At 40.7% G+C, this 23,772-nt stretch overlaps 2 protein-coding genes across 4 annotated transcripts in view; one reads left to right on the top strand and one right to left on the bottom strand.

Moving 5' to 3' along the window:
• SH3RF2 (SH3 domain containing ring finger 2) overlaps positions 1-23,772 on the top strand; it is a 170,564-nt gene that overhangs the window by 120,536 nt on the left and 26,256 nt on the right. For all 3 annotated transcript variants that reach the window (XM_043980358.1, XM_043980357.1, XM_043980356.1), the window contains 3 exons: positions 10,128-10,219; positions 11,687-11,857; positions 22,381-22,613. In XM_043980358.1, the coding sequence (XP_043836293.1) occupies positions 10,128-10,219; positions 11,687-11,857; positions 22,381-22,613 (496 nt within the window). The remainder of the gene's footprint in view (positions 1-10,127; positions 10,220-11,686; positions 11,858-22,380; positions 22,614-23,772) is intronic.
• LOC122738313 (NADH dehydrogenase [ubiquinone] 1 alpha subcomplex subunit 3-like) lies at positions 18,114-18,453 on the bottom strand. The gene has a single exon (XM_043980360.1). The coding sequence runs from the start codon at positions 18,445-18,447 to the stop codon at positions 18,193-18,195; it is 255 nt and encodes an 84-aa protein (XP_043836295.1). The 5' UTR covers positions 18,448-18,453; the 3' UTR covers positions 18,114-18,192.

Below are 23,772 nucleotides of genomic sequence, written 5' to 3' on the forward strand. Positions count from 1 at the left end.
AAGTGGAAAAGGCAGACTGGAGTCAGATTGCAAAGCATTTTTTTGATTAGGGGAGAGATATGGTCAGACCAAATCACTCTGGAAATTCTGTGGAAGATGGTTTGGAGAAGGGGAGAAACTGAGGCAGGGAAACCAATTAGGAGTTTGTTACAATATTCCAGGGGGGGTGAGAGATGATGAGGCTCTGAAATAGAGAGACAGTTTTGTGAGTGAAAAGAAAAATATGTGAGAGATGTTCAGGGAGGTAGAATTGACAAGACTTGGCAACTCATTGGATGTGGGAGGTGAGGAAGAGGAAAGGGAGTCAAAGTTGACTCTGATGCTGCAAACCTGGATGCCTGGAAATACTGGTGTTTCCATTAACAGAAGTAGGGAAGTTAGGAAGAGAGACAGGTTTGAATGGAAATATAATGAGTTCTACTTTGGATGTGTTGTTCATAAGGCATCCCATTAGAAATGTTCAGAGGGGGGCGGCTAGGTGGCGGAGTAGATAGAGCACAGGCCCTGGAGTCAGGAGGACCTGAGTTCAAATGCATCCTCAGACACTTAATACTTACTAACTGTGTGACCCTGAGCAAGTCACTTAACCCCAATTGCCTCACCAAAAAAAAAAAAGAAAGAAAGAAATGTTCAAAGGTCATTTGTTGATGGGAGGCTGAAATTAAGGAGAAAGACTAGGATTTGATAGCTAGAGCTGGGAGTCATATGCATAAGGATAATAATTTAACCCAAGAGAGACAAGATAATTGATGATTCAGCAAAGGAGACTGAGATAGATTGGCCAGACACACAAGAGGAAAACCAGGAGAAAGCAATGTAATGAAAACCCAGAGAAGACAGAGAATATAAGAGAAGAGGGTAGTGTCAAATACTGCAGAGAAGTTACAAAAGACTTAGAAGAGGACCTCAGATTTGGTAAGTAAGAGATCATTGATAACCTTGGAGAGAGACATTTGAGTTGAATAATGAAGCTGGAACCCTTGACTACAAGGACTTGAGAAGTGAGCGAGAGGAAAGGAAGTGTAGACAGCTTTAAAAAAAAAAAAAACCAATACTATAACTCTGGCTATGAAAAGGAAAGATACAAGACAATTGTTTACGGGTCAAGTGACAGTTTTTCTAAGGAAGGGGAGTTCTGAGCATGTTTATATGCTGCAGAGGAGCCATTAGATGGGGGGAAATTGAAGGTTAGAGAAAAGAGATTGGGATGAGGGGCAAAAGCAGTAGGAGGAAATGAAATCAGAGGTAGAAATATAAGGGTTGGTCTTAGAGAAGAGAAGGACCACCTTTGCATCAGAGGTTGGAATAAAGGAGGAAAGAATGCTAAGTGATGTTGAGTGCTTTTAAGATTTAGAGAAGAGAAGGAGCTCCAGGTGAATGGACTGTCTTGTCTCAGTAGAGTTGGAGACAAGCTTCTATGCAGAGAGGGAATGTGGAAGACTTGAGGAGAAAAGATGAAATTTGGAACATAAGCAATGCTGAGGAATGCAATCAACAGACTTCCCCTGTGAGAGCCCAGTTGAAATTTTTGTTGCTGTGTAGTCGTTCAGTCATGTCTGATTCTAGGTAACCTTCTGGACTTTGTCCATAGGGTTTTCTTAGCAAAGATATTGAAGTGGTTTACCATTTCCTTCTACAGTGTGTCCCATTTTACAGATGAGGAACTGAGGCAATAGGGGTTAAGTGACTTGCCCAGGGTCACACAGCTAGTAAGTGTCTGAGGACAGATCTTCCTGACTCCAGGTCCAGTATTCTATCCACTACACCACCTAGCTGCCAGTTGAGATTAGATAACAAACTTATAGTGACCCAGTCAGCAAGGTTGCTTGATTTCCTCCAGCACTCTACAGAGCAGAGGATAAAAGTTGTTGGTGTTTTCAAGTTGTATTTTGGCATATCATGAGCACAGATAAAACAAGAAGACAAAGGATTAAGAGTTAAGTGCAGGGGGGCAGCTAGGTGGTGAAGTGGATAGAGCACTGGCACTGGATTCAGGAGGACCTGAGTTCAAATCCGACCTCAGACACACTTACTAGCTGTGTGACCCTGGGCAAGTCACTTAACCCTCATTGCCCTCCCCCCCCCCCAAAAAAAAGGAGTTAAGTGGAGGGGCAGCTGGGTGGTGCAGTGGATAAAGCACCATCCCTGGATTCAGGAGAACTTGAGTTCATATCTGGCCTCAGACATTTGACACTAGCTGTATGACCCTGGGCAAGTCACTTAACCCTCAATGCCTCCCCCGCCCCAAAAAAAGAATTAAGTGGGACTGATATGGGGCAAAATTGGGAAGGAAGAAGAATGAAGTATTGGAACACCATTATAACTACATGCTTAATGCATTTAGCAAATAAAAATATAGGTGATAGAAACCCTGTAGTTAAATCTGTAGCACTTCCCTTTTCACACAATTTGTTGTTGTTTAGTCATATCCAATTCTTTTGTGAACCACTGGACCATAACATGCCAGTGCTGTCCATGGCGTTTTCTTAGCAAAGATACTTTAGTAGTTTGGCATTTCATTCTGCAGTAGATTAAGGCAAACAGAAGTTAAGTGACTTGTGTGTAATTTAAAAATTCTAAGTGTGGGTTCTAATCTGTCCCCCCAGTTTTGGGGGGAAACTGACTAAAAATCACTGATAAACAAATTTAGGGCTTTTAAGGATTTATTGAAAGATAGTAAAAGAAAGAGAAAGATTGAGAACAGATTTCCTATAACCTGGCAATCCTAACCTTCCTAAGATGCCCCTTCTGAGGTTTTCAGCCACCACGCCGATCTCTCCCACCAAAAAAAAAAAAAAAAAAAGGCAGAGCTCTCTTCCAGCGTCCACTTCCTCCTTCGTGTTCCCCTCCCAGAAATGGGAGGTTCTTCAAGCTGATTGGCTAGTGTCATTCAAATTCATTGGTTCACTGGACCCAAAGGTGGTCTCAATGTAAAGTTCAAAGAACAATTACTTTGTTAAGTACCCTTAAATTCCAGCCCGACGTTAACTGTTAACTGGAAGTAAACCAGTAATCCAGTCAGCAGTCAGTAGCCTTATCCAATTCAATCAGTTTAAATCAGTCTCCAGGTGGGCCCCTGAGTATCTGCTAAATTTCATCTATCACATTTCATTATCTAGACACATTTGCCTAGGGTCACATAGCTAGTATCTAGGGCTAGATTTGAACTCCAGTCTTCTTGACATCAGGCCCACCACTAGCTGCCTCCATTTTTTTTTTCTTCAGTCATGTCCAACTCTTTGTGACTCCTTTTTTAGAGTTTTCTTGACAAAGATACTGGAGTGGTTTGCCATTTCCTTCTCCAGCTCATTTTTTTCAGGTGAAGAAACAGAGGCAAACAGGGTGAAGTGATTTGCAAGGAAATGTCTGAGGCTGGATTTAAACTCAAGATGAATCTTCCTGTCTACAAGCCTGGCACTCTACCCACCGAGCCACCTAGTCGTCCTTTTATTCAAGTAGGGGGAGGTAATACATGGATTGGAGTGATCCAGGTCAAAAAGGGGTATTTAGGTTTGTTAAGTACTAGGGAGGTCAGCAGACCCATAGAGGAACAATCAGATATACCGTTTTTCAGTAGCAATAGCAATATCAAGTTGATAATGATTCCAGAACTAGAAAGGTTTGTGTTAAGGAGCGACTGAGAGGGCACAGGCAGCCAGATTGTTGGGCAAAAGATAGCAGGGAAAGTACAGTAAAGACTTTACTAATTAGGAAAACGGGGCCTCAGGACGGTTGTTTCATAGCTGAAAGGGCTATTCTACTCCAAGAATTTCACCTTCCATCCAAATCCAAGTACTAGCAAATCCCTGATTTGCTTTGAGCTCTCATACCTCACCCCATACATAGGACTGCCTCTCTCCAAGCCTCTGCTCATTGAAATTGTTCTATTGTTCCAACGCTCAGCTCAGGTACCTTCTACTCCTTGAAAGCCTCTCTGAGTAAGACCTTCCTACACATAAAAATTACCTCTCTTTCAGTTTTTGCCCAGTGCTTTCTCTGTATCTCATCTTTACCATCATATATCTACCTTTTATCATATTCGTTTATGTACATATCAGCCTCCCTATTAGATAGTGAGCTCCTTAAAGGCAGAGACTCCCCCCACCAAATTCTTTGTATTGCCAGTATCCAACACAGTGCTAGTCACATGGTTAATGGGTTTTTTTTTAATCAAAATAAATGAAAATTCTGTGACTTGACCCTTTCAACAACACATAAAGTTAGGAAGAGAAGCTATCTTTAACTTCATTCACTTCTACAGGGATGTCTTTCATTCAACCGTATTTATTTATTACCTACTCCACCAGTCATGTTGCCAGGATGGGATTACAAGGACAAAAATGAGGAATCTCTGTTCCTCAAGGAAAACAACTTTTACACAAAAAAGTAAATACAAGATATATACAAAGTATTGGGGAAGGAGTGGAGAAGATGATAAGGTGGCATCAGCAGCCAAGTGGGGAGGGGGATTAGGAGAGGCCTCATGTATAAAAGAGGCAGCTCAGGGGCAGCTAGGTGGCACAGTGGATAAAGAGCAGCCCTGGATTCAGGAGGACCTGAGTTCAAATCCAGCCTCAGACACTTGACACTTACTAACTGTGTGACCCTGGACAAGTCGCTTAACCCTCATTGCCCCACAAAGAAAGAAAGAAAGAAAGAAAGAAAGAAAGAAAGAAAGAAAGAAAGAAAGAAAGAAAGAAAGAAAGAAAGAAAGAAAGAGAGAAAGAAAGAAAGAAAGAAAGAAAGAAAAAGAGACAGCTAGGTGGAGCTGGGCCTGGAGTCAGGAGGAGCTGAGTTCAAATCCATCCTCGGAGACTTACTAGCTGTGTGACCTTAGGCAGTTCACTTCACTTCTGTTTACCTCCATTTCCTCAGCTGTAAAATGAGCTGGAGAAGGAAATGGCAGACCACTTCAGTATCTCTGGCAAGAAAACCCCAAATGGGCTCACAAAGAATTGGACACAACTGAAATGACTGATTAACACTTGAATTCAAGCATACTGTGGACATCTTTGCTTTTGTATTTGTATCTTATGGGCCCAGTACCTAGTAAGTGCTTAATAAATATTTTTTTATTTATGCAAGGATAGGCTTGAGCCAAATTGTAGAGTGTCCCCAAAGCCAGCCTGAGGAGTTTGATGTAATATCAGAAGGTTAGGGGTAGAATAGATCTTCTGGATCATCATCTAATCTAAACACCCTTTTACAGATGAAATAACACAGAGGTTAAAAAACTGGCTTAAGGCTATTAAGGGAGTTTGTGGCACAGCTGGCCTTAGAAATCAGGCCTCCTTGATCCCAATCCAGTGTTCTTTACCATAAACTTTGGGGGGAGGGGGCAGGGAAATACTGTAAAAACCCAAGTTATTAGGAAATCTGGAATGCTCTCCCTCTGTGTCTCCACCTCCTGAATTCCCAGACTTCCTTCAAGTACCAACAAAAATTGGAAGGCTTTTTCCAACTGCCCTTAATTCTAGTGCCTTCCCTCTGTTAATCATTTCCAATCTATCCTGCATGTAGATTGTTTGTACATATTCCTTAGCTTGTTGGCCCCTTCATTTAGATTTTTGAGCTCCTTGAGGGCAAGGGTTGTCTTTTGCTTTTCTTTCTCTACCCAGTGCTTAGCATAGTTCTGGCCATATAGTATGTGTTTAATACTTGTTGACTGACTGACATAAACTTATATCCCAGGGCTCCCTGCTCCTGGCTAGCACTCCACTGGCTGCTGAAAAAGAGTGGTCGTTCTTTCTGTCCAGTGGAGTCGGCATTGATTCATCTCCCTTTATTTTGAGAGGGGTACAAAAGGCCATGCACCTTCTGCCCATATTGCCTATATGGGTGAGGCAGTGTAAGGTGGCATGGTTTCATGAACCACAAACTGCAGTTCTTGGAGCCCCTGGACTCCACTTGGACTGGTTTACATGACAGAGATTGTCATGTGGAAAACCACCTTTTTTTACCACTTTTTAGATATAGTCAACTCTTCTTTGGCCATGGCAATTGAGAAGAAAAGAGAGAGAAAATGAAAAGTAATTGGCAATGACTCTCTTTTTTTTTTCCTTTGGAGTGCCATTGGGAATATATTGCAAATCACACACCCTCACCCACTTTCCACACTACCATGTTCAACTCTATTCTTGGTGGCCAAGACCTGAAAGGAAGGTCAAGTTAAAAAAAAAGAAGCCCTGGGTCACTGTGGAGGACCAAGCAAAGAACCCTTTTGAAGCTAACTAAAATTAGGACACACTTTTCGAAGTTCCTGAGCAACAGGAAGTAGATGTCACTTAACCTCTCTAGCTACTTATCTGTAAAATGAAGGGGTTGGCATAGATGACCTTTGAGGGTCATCTCTAGCTCTAAATCTAAGTACGAGTGAAAAAATAAATGAGACTCAGAAGAGTGATAGTATAGCATCCTGGTATCTGCACACTATCTCTCCTTTGGAACTATGAAAGCCAATGAATGCCAAGTGGAACATTTCCATGGAAGGTGGCTTTCAGATACTCAGAAAAATATATTTTCCTAAGTAAATTAATACATTTTCTATGGAAAAGAAGAGATGTTATTTTTGTCTTTAATGGGTTTCAAAGTTATTTCATCTCTTCCCTCCCTCCATTTAATCTCCCTGATCTCTCTTGAATCCTGAGATCAATTTAAAAAATACAAAAAACACAAGAAGCTATGCCATGTAGACCAGCCTCATTTTCCTTTCTTCCAGATGCCTTTCCTGATCCCCATAATTACAAGCGCCTCTCTTTACCTCTAAAAATTACCTTGTATTTAGTTTATATATGCATATATATGTGCATCTCCCCTGATAGAATGTAAACTCCTTGTTTCTTTCCTTCTTTCTTTGTTTCTTTCTTTCGGTGAGGCAGTTGGGGTTAAGTGACTTGCCCAGGGTCACACAGCTAGTAAGTATTAAGTGTCTGAGGCTGGATTTGAACTCAGGTCCTCCTGAATCCAGGGCCAGTATTCTATCCACTGTGCCACCTAGCTGCACCTAAACTCCTTGTTTCATTTTTGTCTTCCTAACCTCAACACCTGTAGAATAGTTCTTGGCACACAGTAGGTGCTTAATAAATGATTGTTGAATGATTGATCCTCATACTAGATTACTCAGGCCATAAAAACTTGGAGCCCTGGAGGCAGGACTGACTTTATGGCATAGGTCAGTCCAATCATCCTATCCACTTACTAACAAAGGTTGGTTATCTCTAACTTCACTCCAGGTAGTAGAAATAGACTTGCTTTCATTCAAAAGTCAAGGTTCCATCTTATTATATCTGCTGTTATTCTTCTCTGCCTCTTTCAAGTCTTTCTCTGTTCCTGTGTCTCTTCTTCATCTGTCTTTATGCTTGTGTTTTCCTCCATCTCCTGTGAATATCTTCACTGTGCTGTCTTTCTGTGGCTCTCTGTGGCTCTCTCTTCTCTTCCCTCTCTTTTTCTCTGTGTCTCTGTCTCCTTTCTTTCTCTGCCTCTCCCTCTTTCTCTCTCCCCCGTCTAGCTCTCTTTTTCTATGTCTCTCTTCCTTACCCTCTCCCTTTCTCCCCCCTTTTTTTCTTCTTCCTCATCCTTTTCTCTGTGTCTCTCTCTGTGTTTGTCTCTCTGTATCTATGTCTGTCTCTGTCTCTCTTCCCTCTCCCCTCCTACTTTCCGTCTCCTTCCTTCCCTCTCACACACAGAAACAAAGAGCCCTAAACCAGACATTTTTCCTTTCCTCCCAATGCTCACTTGTTCACAAATGCATGCCCTTATTCCCTTTTAGGTTCCATGCAGGAGTTTAACCCCTACCCATATACCACGCAGAAATGGCATGGGACAGGACAAACCACAGAATGAAATCTCCATCTGTGTACTCCAGTGGTTCCCTCCTTGTTAGGCGATTAGCAATGTTTATGGATTGAAGGGATTTTCGGCTCAAACCTAACATTTGAAAGTCATGGCTGTTAAATGAAGTTTATCCTGTTTAATCAGTTTTCCAGCAATCTCCACCAACACCAGATCAGTCGTCCATTTAATAAGATGCTCCCTTGGTATCTCTCCCAAACCCAGCAGGGCCTTCCCTTGCTTTGCTGTGGGTAAGCAGAGCAGCTAGTAGCTTAGCCCAAGCCACCTCCTTTTGGGTATTTCATATTTATTTTGAGAAAACTGGTTTGACAATATTTGGCTGTAAACCTCAGAACAACTCTGTACAATGGAAAAGGTGCCCAGATGAGAGAAGGTAGAGTGGTTTCTGGCTGGATAACTTGATATAAGATGAAAAGGGTTGTTCTAAAATTCAGACATACATGCATGTGAGTATACATATATGTGTGTTTTCACATGTAAGCATAGACATATAGACTTTCTCACACACAGAGATAACATGCTATCAAGTGAAGAAAGCACTGGGTTCCGGGTCAGAAGATGTGGTTATAGATCTCCATTTTACCTCATTATCTGTGTGTCAAGTCACTCTACCTCTCTGGGCCTCAGTTTCCCCACCTGTAAAATGAGAGGATTAGAGGGAATGATTTCCATAGTCACCTCCAGCCCTAATCCTTTGAAACATTTATTGAAAGGCTCACAGAGATATACATGTATGTATTGCACCTAAGATCCCAGGGATAGACACCGTCAGGTCGGTTTCCCTGCAGAAATAGGTGTGACAATTCTAAGTAGACATATGGAATAAGTATGAAGACCCAAACTACCACAGGGGGAAGTTTGTCCAGGACCCTATAGGGTGATCTGTACCTGCTAGACTGTTCCAGAGGTAAGCAAAAGAGTAAAAACAGTGACCGGAACCCTTGAGAATTCTGCCTAGTGGCCTGATTAAATGTTGCAGGCAGCCTCCTTGGGGGTATGTAAGGGAAGGAGAGGCCTTCCCACCCCACATATAAAGGATCAAACTCTGTCTTGGTTTTATTGGCTCTCTAGCAGAAGTGTCAAACAGGCTGCCTGTGACACTCTCTTCCTGAGGAACTAAATTAAAATGTAATTGGGAAATATTTAACAAAATAAAAATATAACACAATGTAGATAATGTTAATATATGGTTTTCCAAGTCTATATGTGACCCTCAGGGATCCTTATGCCTGTTTTAGTGGCCCCTGTTTCTATTTGAGCTTGACACCAGTGCTCTATAACAAAAATAAATGTGGTAATTTCTCAGTTATCTGCCTATGGATTATCTATTCTGAACTTTATTACATATAAATATTTATCAGCAAATTGTTTGCTTCCTGTTTTGGGCCTCTGAAGCAAAGGCAGAGTTGTTGGCCACTGATGTGGGGCAACAAAAGACTTCCCTTGTCCTTTCCCCAAAATACCCACCCCTGGTATCTGTTCATTAATTCTGGAAATGCTTTTTGAAAAAAATAAAGCCTTTTTCATTACTCATAGGATCATAGATTTAGAACTGGCATGGACTTAGAGGGCCACCTCTAATGCCCTCATTTTACAGATGAAGGAGGAGAGGCCCCATAGAAGTTAAGTGACTTGACCATGGTCACATAGCTAATGAATGTCATACCTATAATTGAAAATCCCAGCACTTCTGTCTGAAGTCCAGCACACCAAATAATGAGAACTGAAAATTCCCTTGTAGAAGGAATACAGGGAACACAGAAATTCCCACTGAGGTATAAGTAATGAGACTTTCTTGAGGAGGACCACTGAGCAGAAAGAAATAAGAGAATTGTTATAGGATTAGATTTCCCAGGCCCTCAAGCCTTACACCATTCTCAGCGGGGATGCTAACAGGATCACTCTCCAAGAGTACAGGGTTCCTCCCTACAACGAGGTGCTTTATCTAAAAAAAGGGTGTACCTTTTTTTTTTTTTTTGCAGGGCAATGAGGGTTAAGTGACTTGCCCAGGGTCACACAGCTAACAAGTGTCTGAGGTCTGATTTGAACTCAGGTCCTCCTCCTGAATCCAGGGCTGGTGCTTTAATCACTGTTCCACCTAACTGCCCAGAGAAAGTTAGATTACCTTTTTTTTTTTTTTTTAGGGTGTAACTTTGTTCTCAGGTGTGTCGTTCAATTGTTCTAACTTCCAAGGAAAAAGTACTGGGGAGCTCATCTGATTAATGCTCTGCTGTCTCTTCTCTGTGTGTGGGTGTGGGTGTGTGTGTACACTATAGGTCAGCACTTATTACAACACATCTGGATCCCTGGGACACTCTGCTGCAATTGTCAACCTTCCCTATTCCCAGCAACACATATCAGCTAACATGTGAGTAAGAATATAAAATCCTCTGTTTCTTGGGCTATAAAGGATCTGGAGAGGTCAACCGTACCATGTACCTGTTGGCTCTTCCAAGGATCCTAACAATAACAACCACTGCTACTACCTCCACTTCAACTACAATGCTCTCAAACTATGCCAGGAAATAAAATTTGGAGGGGGCAGTGTGGTAAAATGGGAAAAGTGCTAGATTTGAGCTGAGAGGTCTTGGGTTGATATCCTGATTCTGCTACTTATTACCTATGTTATCTTAGGCAAGTCATTTAACCTATCTACACCTCAGTTTCTTCATTTATAAAATGAGGGACTTGTTATAGATTACCTCTGTGATCCCTTCCAGTTCAAGTTTTGAGATCCTAGGGACTCTATACTTGTCCTTGGTATTTCATTGCACAGATTCCCTTAATAGTATTTTACTGTGTCTCGTCACCAGGGGTGTGCTGGTAAATGTTTAACAACCAGCTTTTCTTTAAAAAAAAAAATCCATGACAGCTTTAAGTTTAATATCATTTTTAAAACTAGGCAATAAACAAAAAAATAAATCAAGTTGTAGGTTATAGTGCATTTGATTTCTGAGGTATAAATGCTCACACTAAACATTTAACAATCAGCTATTACAAACCAGTTCAGGCTGGCTTCTGCACACTACTGCTGTAAGCCTTAAAATCAAGACATTCTTTCTAATGTCCTTCTCTCAAGCCAAGGATCAGATGGAGAACCATTTTGTCAAGTATTTTGTAGAGGGGACCCTTTTTCAAATCCAGAAATTAGCTTGGTACAATGGAAAAATAATTAGCTCTGGAATCATAGAACCTGAGTTCAAATCCCCTTTCTGAGGACCTGTGTGACCTTGGGCAAGTCACTTAAACTCTCCGGGCCCAGTCTCCTAATCTATAAAATGAAATGATTGAATTAGGTATCCCTTGTATCTAGCTTTAGATCTCTATGATTCTGTGAGCTTTTGAGGTCCTTTCCAACTCTGAAATTCCCTAATTCTCAATCCTTTTTTGATGTGGTGTAACTCCTGTCCTATTCTCTGTGCAGATGGAGAATGATATAAAAAATATTAACTCACATTAGTCTATGACCCTTTTCAGTTTACAAAACACTTTCTTTACAACACCCTTTTGAGAGAGAGAGATGGTGTAGGTAATATGTAGAATGCTGCTACTCACCCTGTTGTCAGACCTAAAAAGGATAACATTCTTATTTCCCCTGACAAGTCTTCTCTTTTCTGTGCTCTATCAACCTAGATCCTTTGGTCTTTCCTCTTAAGAAAAAGTGCATTCAGTGTTGTTTTTTAAACAGAAGAAGTCAAACAAGAAACTTTCTATTCTGACCTCTGCCCTCCTGCAAGATGATCCTTAGTCATCATTCTTGGGGGGTAGAAGATGAGTTCACCAAGCAAGCTTTACTGTCTCCACTCTCCTCACCAGCATTCTTCTGTTTCCCCAGGTTTGTTGCTCTGCATTCTTATTCAGCCCACGGACCAGATGAATTAGATCTTCAAAAAGGAGAAGGCATCCGGGTCCTTGGAAAATACCAGGAGGGCTGGCTTAAGGGTGTGTCCTTGGTCACTGGAAGAGTTGGGATCTTCCCAAACAACTATGTCGTTCCTATTTTCAGGTTTGTTTCATCATGGTCAGAAACGTGGGGAGGTCAAGGCAGTCTGCTCCAGAGACCTGATGATAATGGAGCTTCTCCATGACAGGAGCCAGCAACTTCTGTCTCAACAACTTCCTCTATTAATTAATTACTTGATTTATTCATTTGTGGATCCATCAATTACATATTTATTAAGTACTGACTCTGTTCGGCACACTATTTAGCACTAGGAGCACAGAAGTGGAAAAGAGGAGCAGTCTGTGTCTTCATAGTATTTTTATCCTTTAATTGGTGGGGGTCCCAAATAAGTATCAGGCAGAGTGTGATGGAGGCAAAGGAAAGAACCAGATAAAAGTTATATAACCCAATATATCATAGAATTATAGATTTAGAGCTGAAAAGGACCTTGATGGATCATTTAGTCCAATCCCCTCATTTTACATATGATGACAGTAAAGATCAGAAAGTTTAAATGACTTGCCCAAAGTCACACAGATAATATGCTACTAGAAGCAGAGATGGAGATGGGATCCAACCTCAGGTCCCTTGACTCTTCTTTTTTTTTTTTTTTTTTTACTTGGGGCAATGAGGGTTAAGTGACTTGCCCAGCGTCACACAGCTAGTAAGTGTCAAGTGTCTGAGACCGGATTTGAACTCAGGTCCTCCTGAATCCATGCCCGGTGCTTTATCCATTGCAGCACCTAGCTGCCCCCTCCTTTGACTCTTAAATCCAGCATTTTTCCCCACTGTGCCATATTTCATGCCCCATCTAATGTGGAAGAAAAATAATATAATAGCTGACATTTAGATGACATTTAAAGGTTCACCAAGCACTTTATATAGATTATTTGAGGCTCAGGACAACTCTACTGAGGTAAATACTAGAGGTATTATTAATTTCCATTTCACTGATGAAGAAACCGAAGCTCAGAGAAGTCAAATAATGATAGTAATTAAAGTAATGATAATTATCAAGTAATGATAATCACAAAGCTCATAAGTGTGGGAAGTGGGATTTACAGTCCAGTCTTCCTGATTCAAGCTATACCATACTGCTTCCCCCAAAACATATCAAGAAATTTCCCAGGATGCCAAGGTACTAGCTAGCATTTCCAGAAATTCACATCACTCTTTATCCTTTTATGCCATGGTAAAAAAAAAAAAAAAAAGATTTTCTTCCAAGTCTTCCACTGGGGCTATCCCATTAGAACAATTTTTTTTCAACTTGTAACACAGACACAGACTTCACTGATCCAGCCACCTGGCCATCTATATGTAGGGGACTGATAAGGGGAATTCTCTGTTTAACTTGATGAGCTTACAGGGACAAGTGAGCTTTTGTTTGGGACTTCATTGCATCTCCCTCTGAGAGGTTTGGGCATGCCCACTGTCAGCTTCATGAAGAGGATTAAGAACCTCTCCTGGGCATTAGGGATGATTTGACAGGCTCTGCTGGCTATACACACACACACACACACACACACACACACACACACACCATCTCCCTCTCTATCTCCATTTCCCTCTTCCAAAAATCCCAATTCTTTTATTCTTCAGAACTTCAATCAAAAAACTGGCAGAGGATAAGGAGGCACCCCCAAGGATATCACAACACAACAAAGATCTCTTTATGACATACCACAGGGTCACACCTTCCCAGGAAGGAATAATCCTGCTGTCCTCTGTTCCCTTGCCAGATCACTTATTAGAATACTGGGTTCAAAAGTTTAGGGGGGCAGAGGCTGGGAGGGAGTACATTCAGAAAAGGACAAAGATAATGGTAAGGGGAGGGAGACCTGAGAATCATATCATAGATGAGGAAAAGTGGAAGGAACCCGGAGGTGTTCGGGGGAAAAAATATTATGGGGAAAAACATGAATTCTGCTTTCAAACAGTCAAAGATTGTCATTTGGAAGTGGAAATTAGACAGGCCCTATGTGGTTACAGAGGGCAGAATTCTAGGACCAAATGAGAGTTGGAAGTTTTGCAAGGCAAAACTTAGCTTGATATAAAAGTGTACTCTCTAAAGTTTCCCAACAGTGGGTTGGGCTTCTTTGTGAGGTAATGAGCTCTCTGACATTGAAAATATATAAAGAGAGGCTGAATTGGGTGAATTGGATGGTGTGGAGTTGACAGGGGAAAGGGGAGAATCCCTTGCAAGAAGTGAAAGATTCAATTCAACTTCTCTGGTGAAGATTACACTAATGTATCAACTCAATGTCTGAGGACACCAAAGGAAAACCAAACTGCTGTTGCATATGGCTGAAAAGCTAATAAACAGTTGAATTTGTGCTGAACTCCCCCTAGTAGGTAGGTGCTTAAAGCTAAGGTGTTAGTTTACATATTGACATCAACCCAAGATCCTTGTTATGTCAGCAAAGACACACAGGTGCTAGAGGCAAGATTCAATTCCAATTAACTAAGAGGTGCTTGGGATTTCTTTCTTGCCTTTTTGGCTTACCACCTGTGTAGCATTGTTGTTGTTTTAGGCATTTGTTAAATTCACCTCCAGAAATGACTGTATATCAGGAGTAGATAAAAGGGAGCTTCGGCTCCACAAAGATCTAATAAAACACTTTGAAGCCCATAAAAGTCTTGCTTCCAAACTGTAAATGACAGTTATCATTGTCCTGGATTTTCAGAGATGTTGCTGCTGTAACCACTGGTTTTTTCCCTATGGGCATGAGTGGGTAAAAAGAACAAGACATGATTTTCAAATCCCTTCCAGGATAAAGTGTGTTTGGAGGTTGTCCTCTGGGTAATTGGAGCACCAGCTGTTTTCCAGGTGTTAGACATGTTGGTGCTTCACCTGGGCTGCCTAGATGCAGAAAAAGCCACCTCAGCTCAAGATCTTGAATATAGGTAACAGATGCCAAGTTTTCCCATCTGGACACAGGCAATATCTGCCCTTAACTAATCTTTCCAATATGAAAAGAAAGGTCAGTTCCTCTCATTCCTCGGGGCTTAATAATGTCATCCTTCATTTATAAAGATGTCTGTACTCATCCCCTGTGAGCAGCATACAATTTGAGTTGAATAGATTGGATTGTGTTTTTCCAAGTGTAAGGAAAGATTTACATGGATCCGTTTGTGGTCTTGCTCAGTCTTTCTTGTGATGAAGAACAGGAATTTACTGAAGGGCTGACCAGGATTAAGAGTCTGTGGATAGGGGCAGCTAGGTGGCGCAGTGCATAGAGCACTGGCCCTGGATTCAGGAGGACCTGAGTTCAAATCCAGCCTCAGACACTTAACACTTACCAGCTGTGTGACCCTGGGCAAGTCACTTAACCCCAATTGCCTCACTAAATTAAAAAAATAATAATAATAAAGAGTCTGTGGATAGCACTGGCCCTGGAGTCAGAAGTACCTGAGTTCAAATCTGGCCTCAGACACTTAACACTTACTAGCTGTGTGACCCTGGACAAGTCACTTAACCCCAATCGCCTCACCAAAAAAAAAAAAAAGAATCTGTGGATGCAGGGGGGCAGCTAGGTGGCACCGTGGATAAAGCACCAGCCCTCAATTCAGAAGGACCTGAATTCAAATCTGGTCTCAGATACTTGACACTTACTAGCTGTGTGACCCTGGGCAAAGTCATTTAACCCTCATTGCCCTGCCCCCCCAAAAAAAGAGTCTTTGGATACAGATTAAACAAAGATACCAGCCACACTTATAGGACAGGGTTGACTTTATTAGCACCAATCCTGTGGAAACTAGATTCTCAGGACACAATGCAAGCAAAATTTCATAAAAACTAAAAGCTAGTGGGTCTTGGGTGTTAATACAGTGAGAAAAATGGGCTGGAAACTATTCTCTTACCTGACAGCATCAGACTGGTTTGCAAGCCACAATTTGGTGCTCTGGTCCTCAGTTTCTTTATCTGGAAATTAAGGAAGTTAGACAGAATGTTCTTCCAGATCCCTTCTAGCTCTAACATTCTATGGTCTATGATTTGTGTTTCTGTGCTAGACAGTGGAATGTTTGGATATTATCCACTTTCCATGCGAGGTCATGTCTCCAGCTAAGTCACTACCTACCCAGTTGCTAAGGTTACATTACCTTGTCTGTTCTCTCACTACTTATTGGTTTATGCCCAGGTGGAGCAGGTGGGTGCTAGTCTCCTAAGCTCAGTATTGAATAAGCAATGTAAAATTATTGCCAGTGCCTGACCATCCCTATCCTTTCTTGCCCTACCTATGGGGAATATCAGAGTAATGGTCACATCTGGTGCAATAATGTCTTTGGCATTTCTTCTGCCTGATGGACAAAGTACAGAATTGTTCCTGTCTGAGAGGCAGAGAACTGGGAGGTGCCACATGTGGTCTGAATTCATAGGCAATGTCACACTTGAGGCAAAGAGAACAAATCTGAGATCCCAAGACCTACAAGATGTTCTTGAGCAAGGGATCATCTTCCTTTGCCTATGACTTCACCATCTGCAAAATAAGGATCATATATAATACCTGCCTGTCTGGGGTGCTTTGGGTATTAATTAATAAATGTTTGCAAAGCACTTTCGTAGTTTTTTTTTTCCTTAAACACTGGATAAGTGCTGAACAGTAGGATAATGAAGTGGTTTGTTTGCTAAAGAACATAGAAATAATTGGCGCTGGCCATGGGACTGAGGCTCCAGGAATTCTTAGTACCTGGGCCAACCCTGAGCTCAGAAAAATGAGACCACACCCTAAGAGCAATACTCAAGCAATGAAGGGACAGGTTGAACATCCTGGGACTGGCCTAATTAATTATGTGTGGTCCTTGTGTTGAATTAGCCTTTGCTATTTCCCTCTTCAGTTTGCCAATTCTTTTTTTTTTTTTAAGTGAGGCAATTGGGGTTAAGTGACTTGCCCAGGGTCACACAGCTAGTAAGTGTTAAGTGTCTGAGGCCGGATTTGAACTCAGGTACTCCTGACTCCAGAGCCGGTGCTCTATCCACTGCGCCACCTAGCTGCCCCTTGCCAATTCATTTTTCAGAGTCAAAAGAACTAGGTTGCTCAGTGAGTAGAGCACTGGACCTGGAATCAGAAAGACCTGAATTCAAATCCAATCTCAGATACTTCCTAGCTGTGTGACCCTGGACAAGTCAGTAAACCTCTAGTTTGCCTCAGTTTCCTCATCTGTAAATTGGTGGTCATAATAGCACCTACCTCCCAGGGCTTTTGTGAAAATGAAATAAAATAATAATTGTAAAAGTACTTAGCACAGGGGCAGCTAGGTGGCGCAGTGGATAGAGCACCGGCCCTGGAATCAGGAGTACCTGAGTTCAGATCCGTCCTCAGACACTTTACACTTACTAGCTGTGTGACCCTGGGCAAGTCACTTAACCCCAATTGCCTCACTAAAAAAAAAAAAAAAAGAAAAGAAAAGTACTTAGCACAGTGCCTGGAATGCCTAGTAAGTACACTATGTAAATGTTAGGTATTATTTATTATTATGTCAAAGAACATTTGACTCCTTAATCCTGATGGCCTAGTACACAGTACCCTGCTTGGCTTGGTGGTGGTGATCCTGCTCAAGCTCTGGTGATTTCTCTTCCTCTCCCCCTGCATCTATAAATCTACATGATGTAGCCTGACCTCCAATCATCAGATAGCCCTGAACCTTCTTCCTCACTGATAAGCCCAGTCAGTGAAACAATAACCAGTTTAAAGACCAAGGAGAAAGAAAGTCCCCTTTGGCCCCAGGCATTAGTTTCTGTACTTAGCTGCTCATCCATTGTAGGAAGCATTGCCCATAATGAAGTGATGCCTCAGTTATCTTGATAGAAACACTGACCCATTATTAAACCATAAATCACCTTCTTAAGTAAGAGAAAAAGAAAGAATCCCAGAAAAGACCAGGAAGTCCTTTGAAAGGGAAAAGGGGGGCCAGAGAGAGAGCTTATCATTGCCAGCCTTGGTACACTTTATTCCTAGTGAATTAGCAGAGGTAATTTAATCAGCAGTGACAAACTGAATGGTGGGACTACTTGGGGGAAGCTTCCTATTGGGTTAGGTTAAAGAGTTCACAGCCTTCCCCAGCAAACAGAGGAACTAGGATATGGCCCGGAGTGACAACTGCTCATGTGGGGGACTCAGCAGACTCAACAAGGCCAAGGCAGCTTAACAGCCTTTGGTGATTTTCTGATTGGCAGAAAACATGAAGCCTAAAGGGAGAGTGTTTGCGACCCAGTGGGTGTTTTAATTGGGTTTGAGTAAAAAACAAAATTAACCTTAGCATATACTTTCATATCAAGCAGTGGTTTGATGAAATATTGATGCTCAACACTACCAGTATCTATTTCTTTTTTTTTTTTTTTTTTTTGGGATAAGACAAGGACATTTATTTGGGGGGAAAGGGGAAAACAGATGGAAGATTCACAGATTCTTCAACCACTGGAGGGAAGGACCCTGAGGATCCTGAGGGTGGCTGGGGATGTCAGGCATGTTGCCATCATCTCGAACAGGAACAGGGTAGTTGTAAGGTGTAGCTTGGTTGATCATGGTTGCATACTTCGTATAGGGGCTTAACGAAGGTAAGAGCAGAGCCATAGTTCCGATGGCGAAGGACACCGTCAGCACTGGCTCCTTGGACCAGGTCTCCTTCAGGAACCGGCCTAGTCTGCCCGCCATGTTGGCCGCTTTCTACCAGTATCTATTTCAAAAATTATTGAACACCTTTGGTATTTGGGTCACTGTACCCCAGTATAGTGAACTGTCCCAACAATCCAGCAATACATAGGTGCTATTATAATCCCAGTTTTCAAGATGGAAAAAACCAGGGTTCAGAAAGCTTGAGTAATATACCCTTGATTGCACAGATAGTAAGTAGAATGGGATTTCTACCTACTATTGAAAATCCCTACCTTCAAGGAACTTCACTTCTTCAATCAATATATATGTATTAAAAGCCTAATGAGTGTATGAGAAATATTGTGACATGATGAATATAGACTGCTGCTTAGAATCAGGATGATCTGAGTTCGGTTCCCATCTTCAACAAGTACTGGCTGTAGAATCCTGGGCAAGATTCTTCAGTGTCCTATGCCAGTGCTCTCTGAATTGAAGTCCATGGCCTAATCAACCCAAGTTGGGTGTGTGATTTTTTTTTTTTTTTGCAGGGAAATGAGGGTTAAGTGACTTGCCCAGGGTCACACAACTAGTAAGTGTCAAGTGTCTGAGCTCGGATTTGAACTCAGGTCCTCCTGAATCCAGGGCAGGTGCTTTATCCACTGGGCCACCTAGCTGCCCCAAGGTGTGTGATTAATCAGGAAGGGGGAAATGAATTGAAGGGATCACATACCATCCTCCTTGTGATAGCCAATTTGGGGGCTTATCTCCAAAATAAAAAACATGTCTACCTTTATACCCCAACACTACCCTATTCAGCCCCATTCCTTCTGTTATTATAATCTCTCCTGCCCTCTAGGCAAGATGGCATATAACCTGTACCACATAACATCAGCCACCCACATGCCACTGAGAAAATTCCACTCCCTCCCCTTCTCCATGTACTCATTCATTGTTCCCCATGTAACCTCATAGCTGTACTAGGTACCCCTCAGAGAAGAAAGGTCAGTAAGAACCTTCCCCCCGCCTTTTCATTTTGCTTAGAACAGAGTGAATCACACAGAATGAAAAGTCATAGATGAGTTGTGTTCTTCACTGAAAGTTTGTTATTGTTCAGTCGTGTCTAATTCTACATGACCTTGTAGATGATAGCACACAAGTACTGTCCATGGGGTTTTCTTGGCAAAGATAAAGGAGTGGTTTACCATTCCCTTCTTTAGTGGATTAAAGCAAACAGAGGTTAGTTAACTTGCTCAGGGTCACACAGCTAGGATGTGTCTAAAGCCACATTTGAACCAAGGTCTTCCTGACTCCAGAACTAAGCACTTTATCCACTGAGCCATCTAGCTGCCTTTTACATTGCAGAAATCATTACATTATCCTCTCCCAGCACCCTAACCCTTCCTCACAACTTCCCTATTTTTTGTTTTGTTCTGGTTTTTTTTGCAAGGCAATGAGGGTTAAGTGACTTGCCCAAGGTCACACAGCTAGTAAGTGTCAAGTGTCTGAGCCTGGATTTGAACTCAGGGCCTCCTGAATCCAGGTCTGGTGCTTTATCCACTGCGCTACCTAGCTGCCCTCAATTTCCCTATTTTTTGTCAAGATCACCACCATCTTCCCTTCCAGTCATCCAGGATGGCAACCTTGGTATCATCCTTCATTTCTCACTTTCCCTTATCCCATATAGTTGACCACTTGCTAAATCTTTTAGGTTTTACCTCCACATTTCCCGCATCTGTCTCCTCTCTACTCATATGGAGACTACCCTAGTTCAGATAAGTCCTCTTGCCTGGACAATTGCAATAGCCTCCTAAAATTAGTCTCCCTGTCTCAATTTCTCCTCTCCAGATCATCCTTCACCCAATTGCCAAAGAGATTTTCCTAAGGTACAGGTGTGATAATCTCAGTCCCTCACTCAGTAAATGCCCAATAGCTCCCTATTCACTCAAGGATCAAATATTATTTCATTTTTATCTTATCCTTTTTTATTTCCTTTTTTGTGGACATTTTATAATGCACATAATTTTTGTGGACATTTTATATTTATTTATTATATAAATTTTATTTTTATTTATAATACACATAATTTTGTATACATCTTATTAATGTATATAATTTTATTCTTATAGTAGTATACATATATAATTTGTAAATAAGTAAACACACATATGGGTAGTAGTCAGATTTTTTTTCTGATAGGGGTTCATGATCAAAAAAGTTTATAGACCACTGCCCTGGGTAGCTCTCTAAGACCATCCATTTTAGCTCAGGTGCTGACCTGCATTGAAAAACGGATTTTCTTTGCTGGAAATTCCTTATGCCATAGAAATCACAGGGGTCTGGTGAAGACAAAATAGGGGTGTATCATCTATGCATTTGCGATCTTACCAAGAATACATGGTTTCTTTCAAAGACATTATAATTGAGGTTTGTCATGCTCATTTAAAAAAAAATCTTTTTTTTAAGAGAGATTACAATCAGGTTTGTATTTTTTTAAGAGTACTACAATTGGGGACAGCCAGGTGGCACAGTGAGTGAAGCACAGGCCCTGGATTCAGGAGCACCTAAGTTCAAATCCGATCTCAGACACTTGACACTTACTAGCTGTGTGATCCTGGGCAAGTCACTTAACCCTCACTGCCCCGCCAAAATAAATAAATAAATAAATAAAAAGTACTACAATTGAGGCAGCTGTGTGGTGCAATGGAAAAAGTATTGGAGATGAGAAGAACTAAATTCAAATCCTGCCTCATATTCCTAACAGACACCCACCAGCTGTGTGACCTTGGTATACCACTTTTCTCTTACCCTCAGTTTCCTCATCTATAAATTGGGGACAATAATGACATTTAGTTTATAGGGTTTTGTAAGGATCAATTGAAATAACAAATGAAAAGCACTTTGCAAATCTGAAAGCACCAGATAAATGAACACACTAAATACACACTAAGCAAGAAGTTATTGTATAAGCTGTTCATTCAAGTGCCAAGAATAACTTCAGTAAATAAGGAAGTGATTGAAATGGGGCAGAAGTTTGAGGAAATAACAGTTCTGCTTCTATAAGTGGACTTGAAAATGAGAAACTGTACTCTTCTAGAATCCCATTCCAATAGCTCTCTGGGGTTAAGAATATTTTGTTATATTATTATATTATATTAAGAATATTATTATATCTAATTAAGTTTGTGACCTGATTTTCAATAATATTAGTTGATAATCTAAGGTTTAGAGGACAGTGAGGAGCCAAAAGTACTGAAGGGTTGCCACATATAAAGTACAAGACCCTAAACTAATTTAATAAATAATAAATATAATAATAAACATAGGTGACACAGTGAATAAAGTGTTGGGCTTGGAATTTAAGAATTTAGGAAGACCTAAGTTCAGATACTGCCATAGACACTTATTAGCTGTGTGACCCTGGGCAAATTGCTTAACTTCCCTCAACCTCAGTTTCCTTATCTGTAAAGTGGAGATAATAATAGCACCCACTCCATTTTATTGTGAGCTTCTTAAGAACAGGGAGTGATTTTTGCCTTTCTTCATATCTCTGGTGCTTCGTAGCATAGTACCTGACTAGTAGACACTTAATAAATGCTTGTCAAATTGTTAATGACTTCATGGGGTTGTTGAGAAGGCTCAAAAGAGATGTCATGTGGGGCAGCTAGATGGCGCAGTGGATAAAGCACCGGCCCTGGATTCAGGAGTACCTGAGTTCAAATCTGGCCTCAGACACTTGACACTTGCTAGCTGTGTGACCCTGGGCAAGTCACTTAACCCCCATTGCCCCGCAAAAACAAAACAAAACAAACAAAAAAAGAGATGTTATATGAAATACTTTGCAAAACTTAAGATGTTATTATATTATGTTATAAAATATATTGTTATATGTAACACATACATAATATACAATGTATATTGTTATGTTGTATTAGTTGTTATTATTGTTGTTATTGTAAAATTCTCTTTTTTTCCCTTTAAAAACATATCCACCAGGAAGACATCTAGTTTTCCAGATTCCAGGACTCCTGCTCTCTACGCCACGTGGACATTATCCACCTCTTCAGTTTCATCCCAAGGGAGTATCTCAGACAATGAGCCCAGACAAGGCCATTCCTTTAAATCAGTCTTTGTGCCAACAGCTGTAGTCAGCCCAGTAAGAAACATAGGTGGGCCAGGAGCCTTTGGACAAACTTCTCTTCGGAAAGTACGGAGCAGCATGAGAAAAAGTAAGTGATGGTCTCAAGAGACAACTTTACACTCTCAAAAAATAGTAAGGATTATCCAAAGAGCTTTTGTTTATGTAAATTATATCTATTGATATTTAGTGAATTAGTAATTAAAACTGATAAATGTTTTTGAATATGTATTAATTCATTTAAAATCAACAAAAATAATCCTATTGCATGTTAAATAACATTGTTTAATTAAAAATAACTATTGTAAAAAATAACAAGAAGAGTGGCATTATTTAACATTTTTGCAAATCTCTTTAAAAATCTGGCTTAGAAATTTTTTAAAAGTCTGGCTTAGAAGACAAATGGATTCTCATATCTGAGAATTCAGTTTGTTGATGTATGTTATTTTTGGTTGAAGTATGTGAAGAAAATCTGGCCTCACACAGATATGGAGTGGAAAAGGAGTATTTTAATAGGCAAATAAAACTTAGTATTATTATAAAAAGGTTTTTATTTATTTTAAAGACCCCCTGAAAAGGTTTTGAGGACCTGTGGAGTCAAAGACTAAACTTTGAGGACCCCTAATGTAAAGGAATATTTGTTCTCAACTAAGAGATGGGTGAAATTGTTTTTAAGTTATGACAAACCCATTTTTCAAAACAAGAGATGTGGTATTTAACTGAACCACTGAAAATATTTTGCCTCACAAAAATTCAGTTGGGTTATTTAGTGGTTGTTTTTTGTTTGTTTTGAGGCAATCTGGCCTGGGTCAAACATCATACAATACTAAATAAGACCAGTGGTTCACTGATAATGTTTAACAACCAGTTCTCCAATGGTTAACCATTTACAGGCAGAATAGTGATCCTACTCAGTCTAGATTTTCTCAAAAAAATAAAAACAAAAAGGAAAAAACTCCACCAAAACACAACTCACACACACACACACACACACACACACACACACACACATATGCTGGACTTACTTTGAGTTTAGTCTGCATTATTACATTTTCTTCTTCACTTCCTTTCTCCTTTCTCAAGTCTAGACAATAAATCAAGCACTAATTTGAAGTGTTTTGTCAATTTCTGAAATGTAAATGCTCACACTGAAATTTTAACAATCATCTCTTGAGAACCTCTGAGAGCTGGCTTCAGGACATCCCTAGGACTTTTTTTTTTTTTTTTTTTGCGGGGCAATGGGGGTTAAG

Source organism: Dromiciops gliroides, chromosome 2, assembly GCF_019393635.1.
Source record: "Dromiciops gliroides isolate mDroGli1 chromosome 2, mDroGli1.pri, whole genome shotgun sequence".
Classification (NCBI taxonomy): Eukaryota; Metazoa; Chordata; class Mammalia; order Microbiotheria; family Microbiotheriidae; genus Dromiciops; species Dromiciops gliroides.

Coding starts and splice junctions, on each gene's coding strand:
- LOC122738313 (XM_043980360.1), bottom strand. CDS start 18,447: ATGGCGGGCAGACTAGGCCGGTTCCTGAAGGAGACCTGGTCCAAGGAG.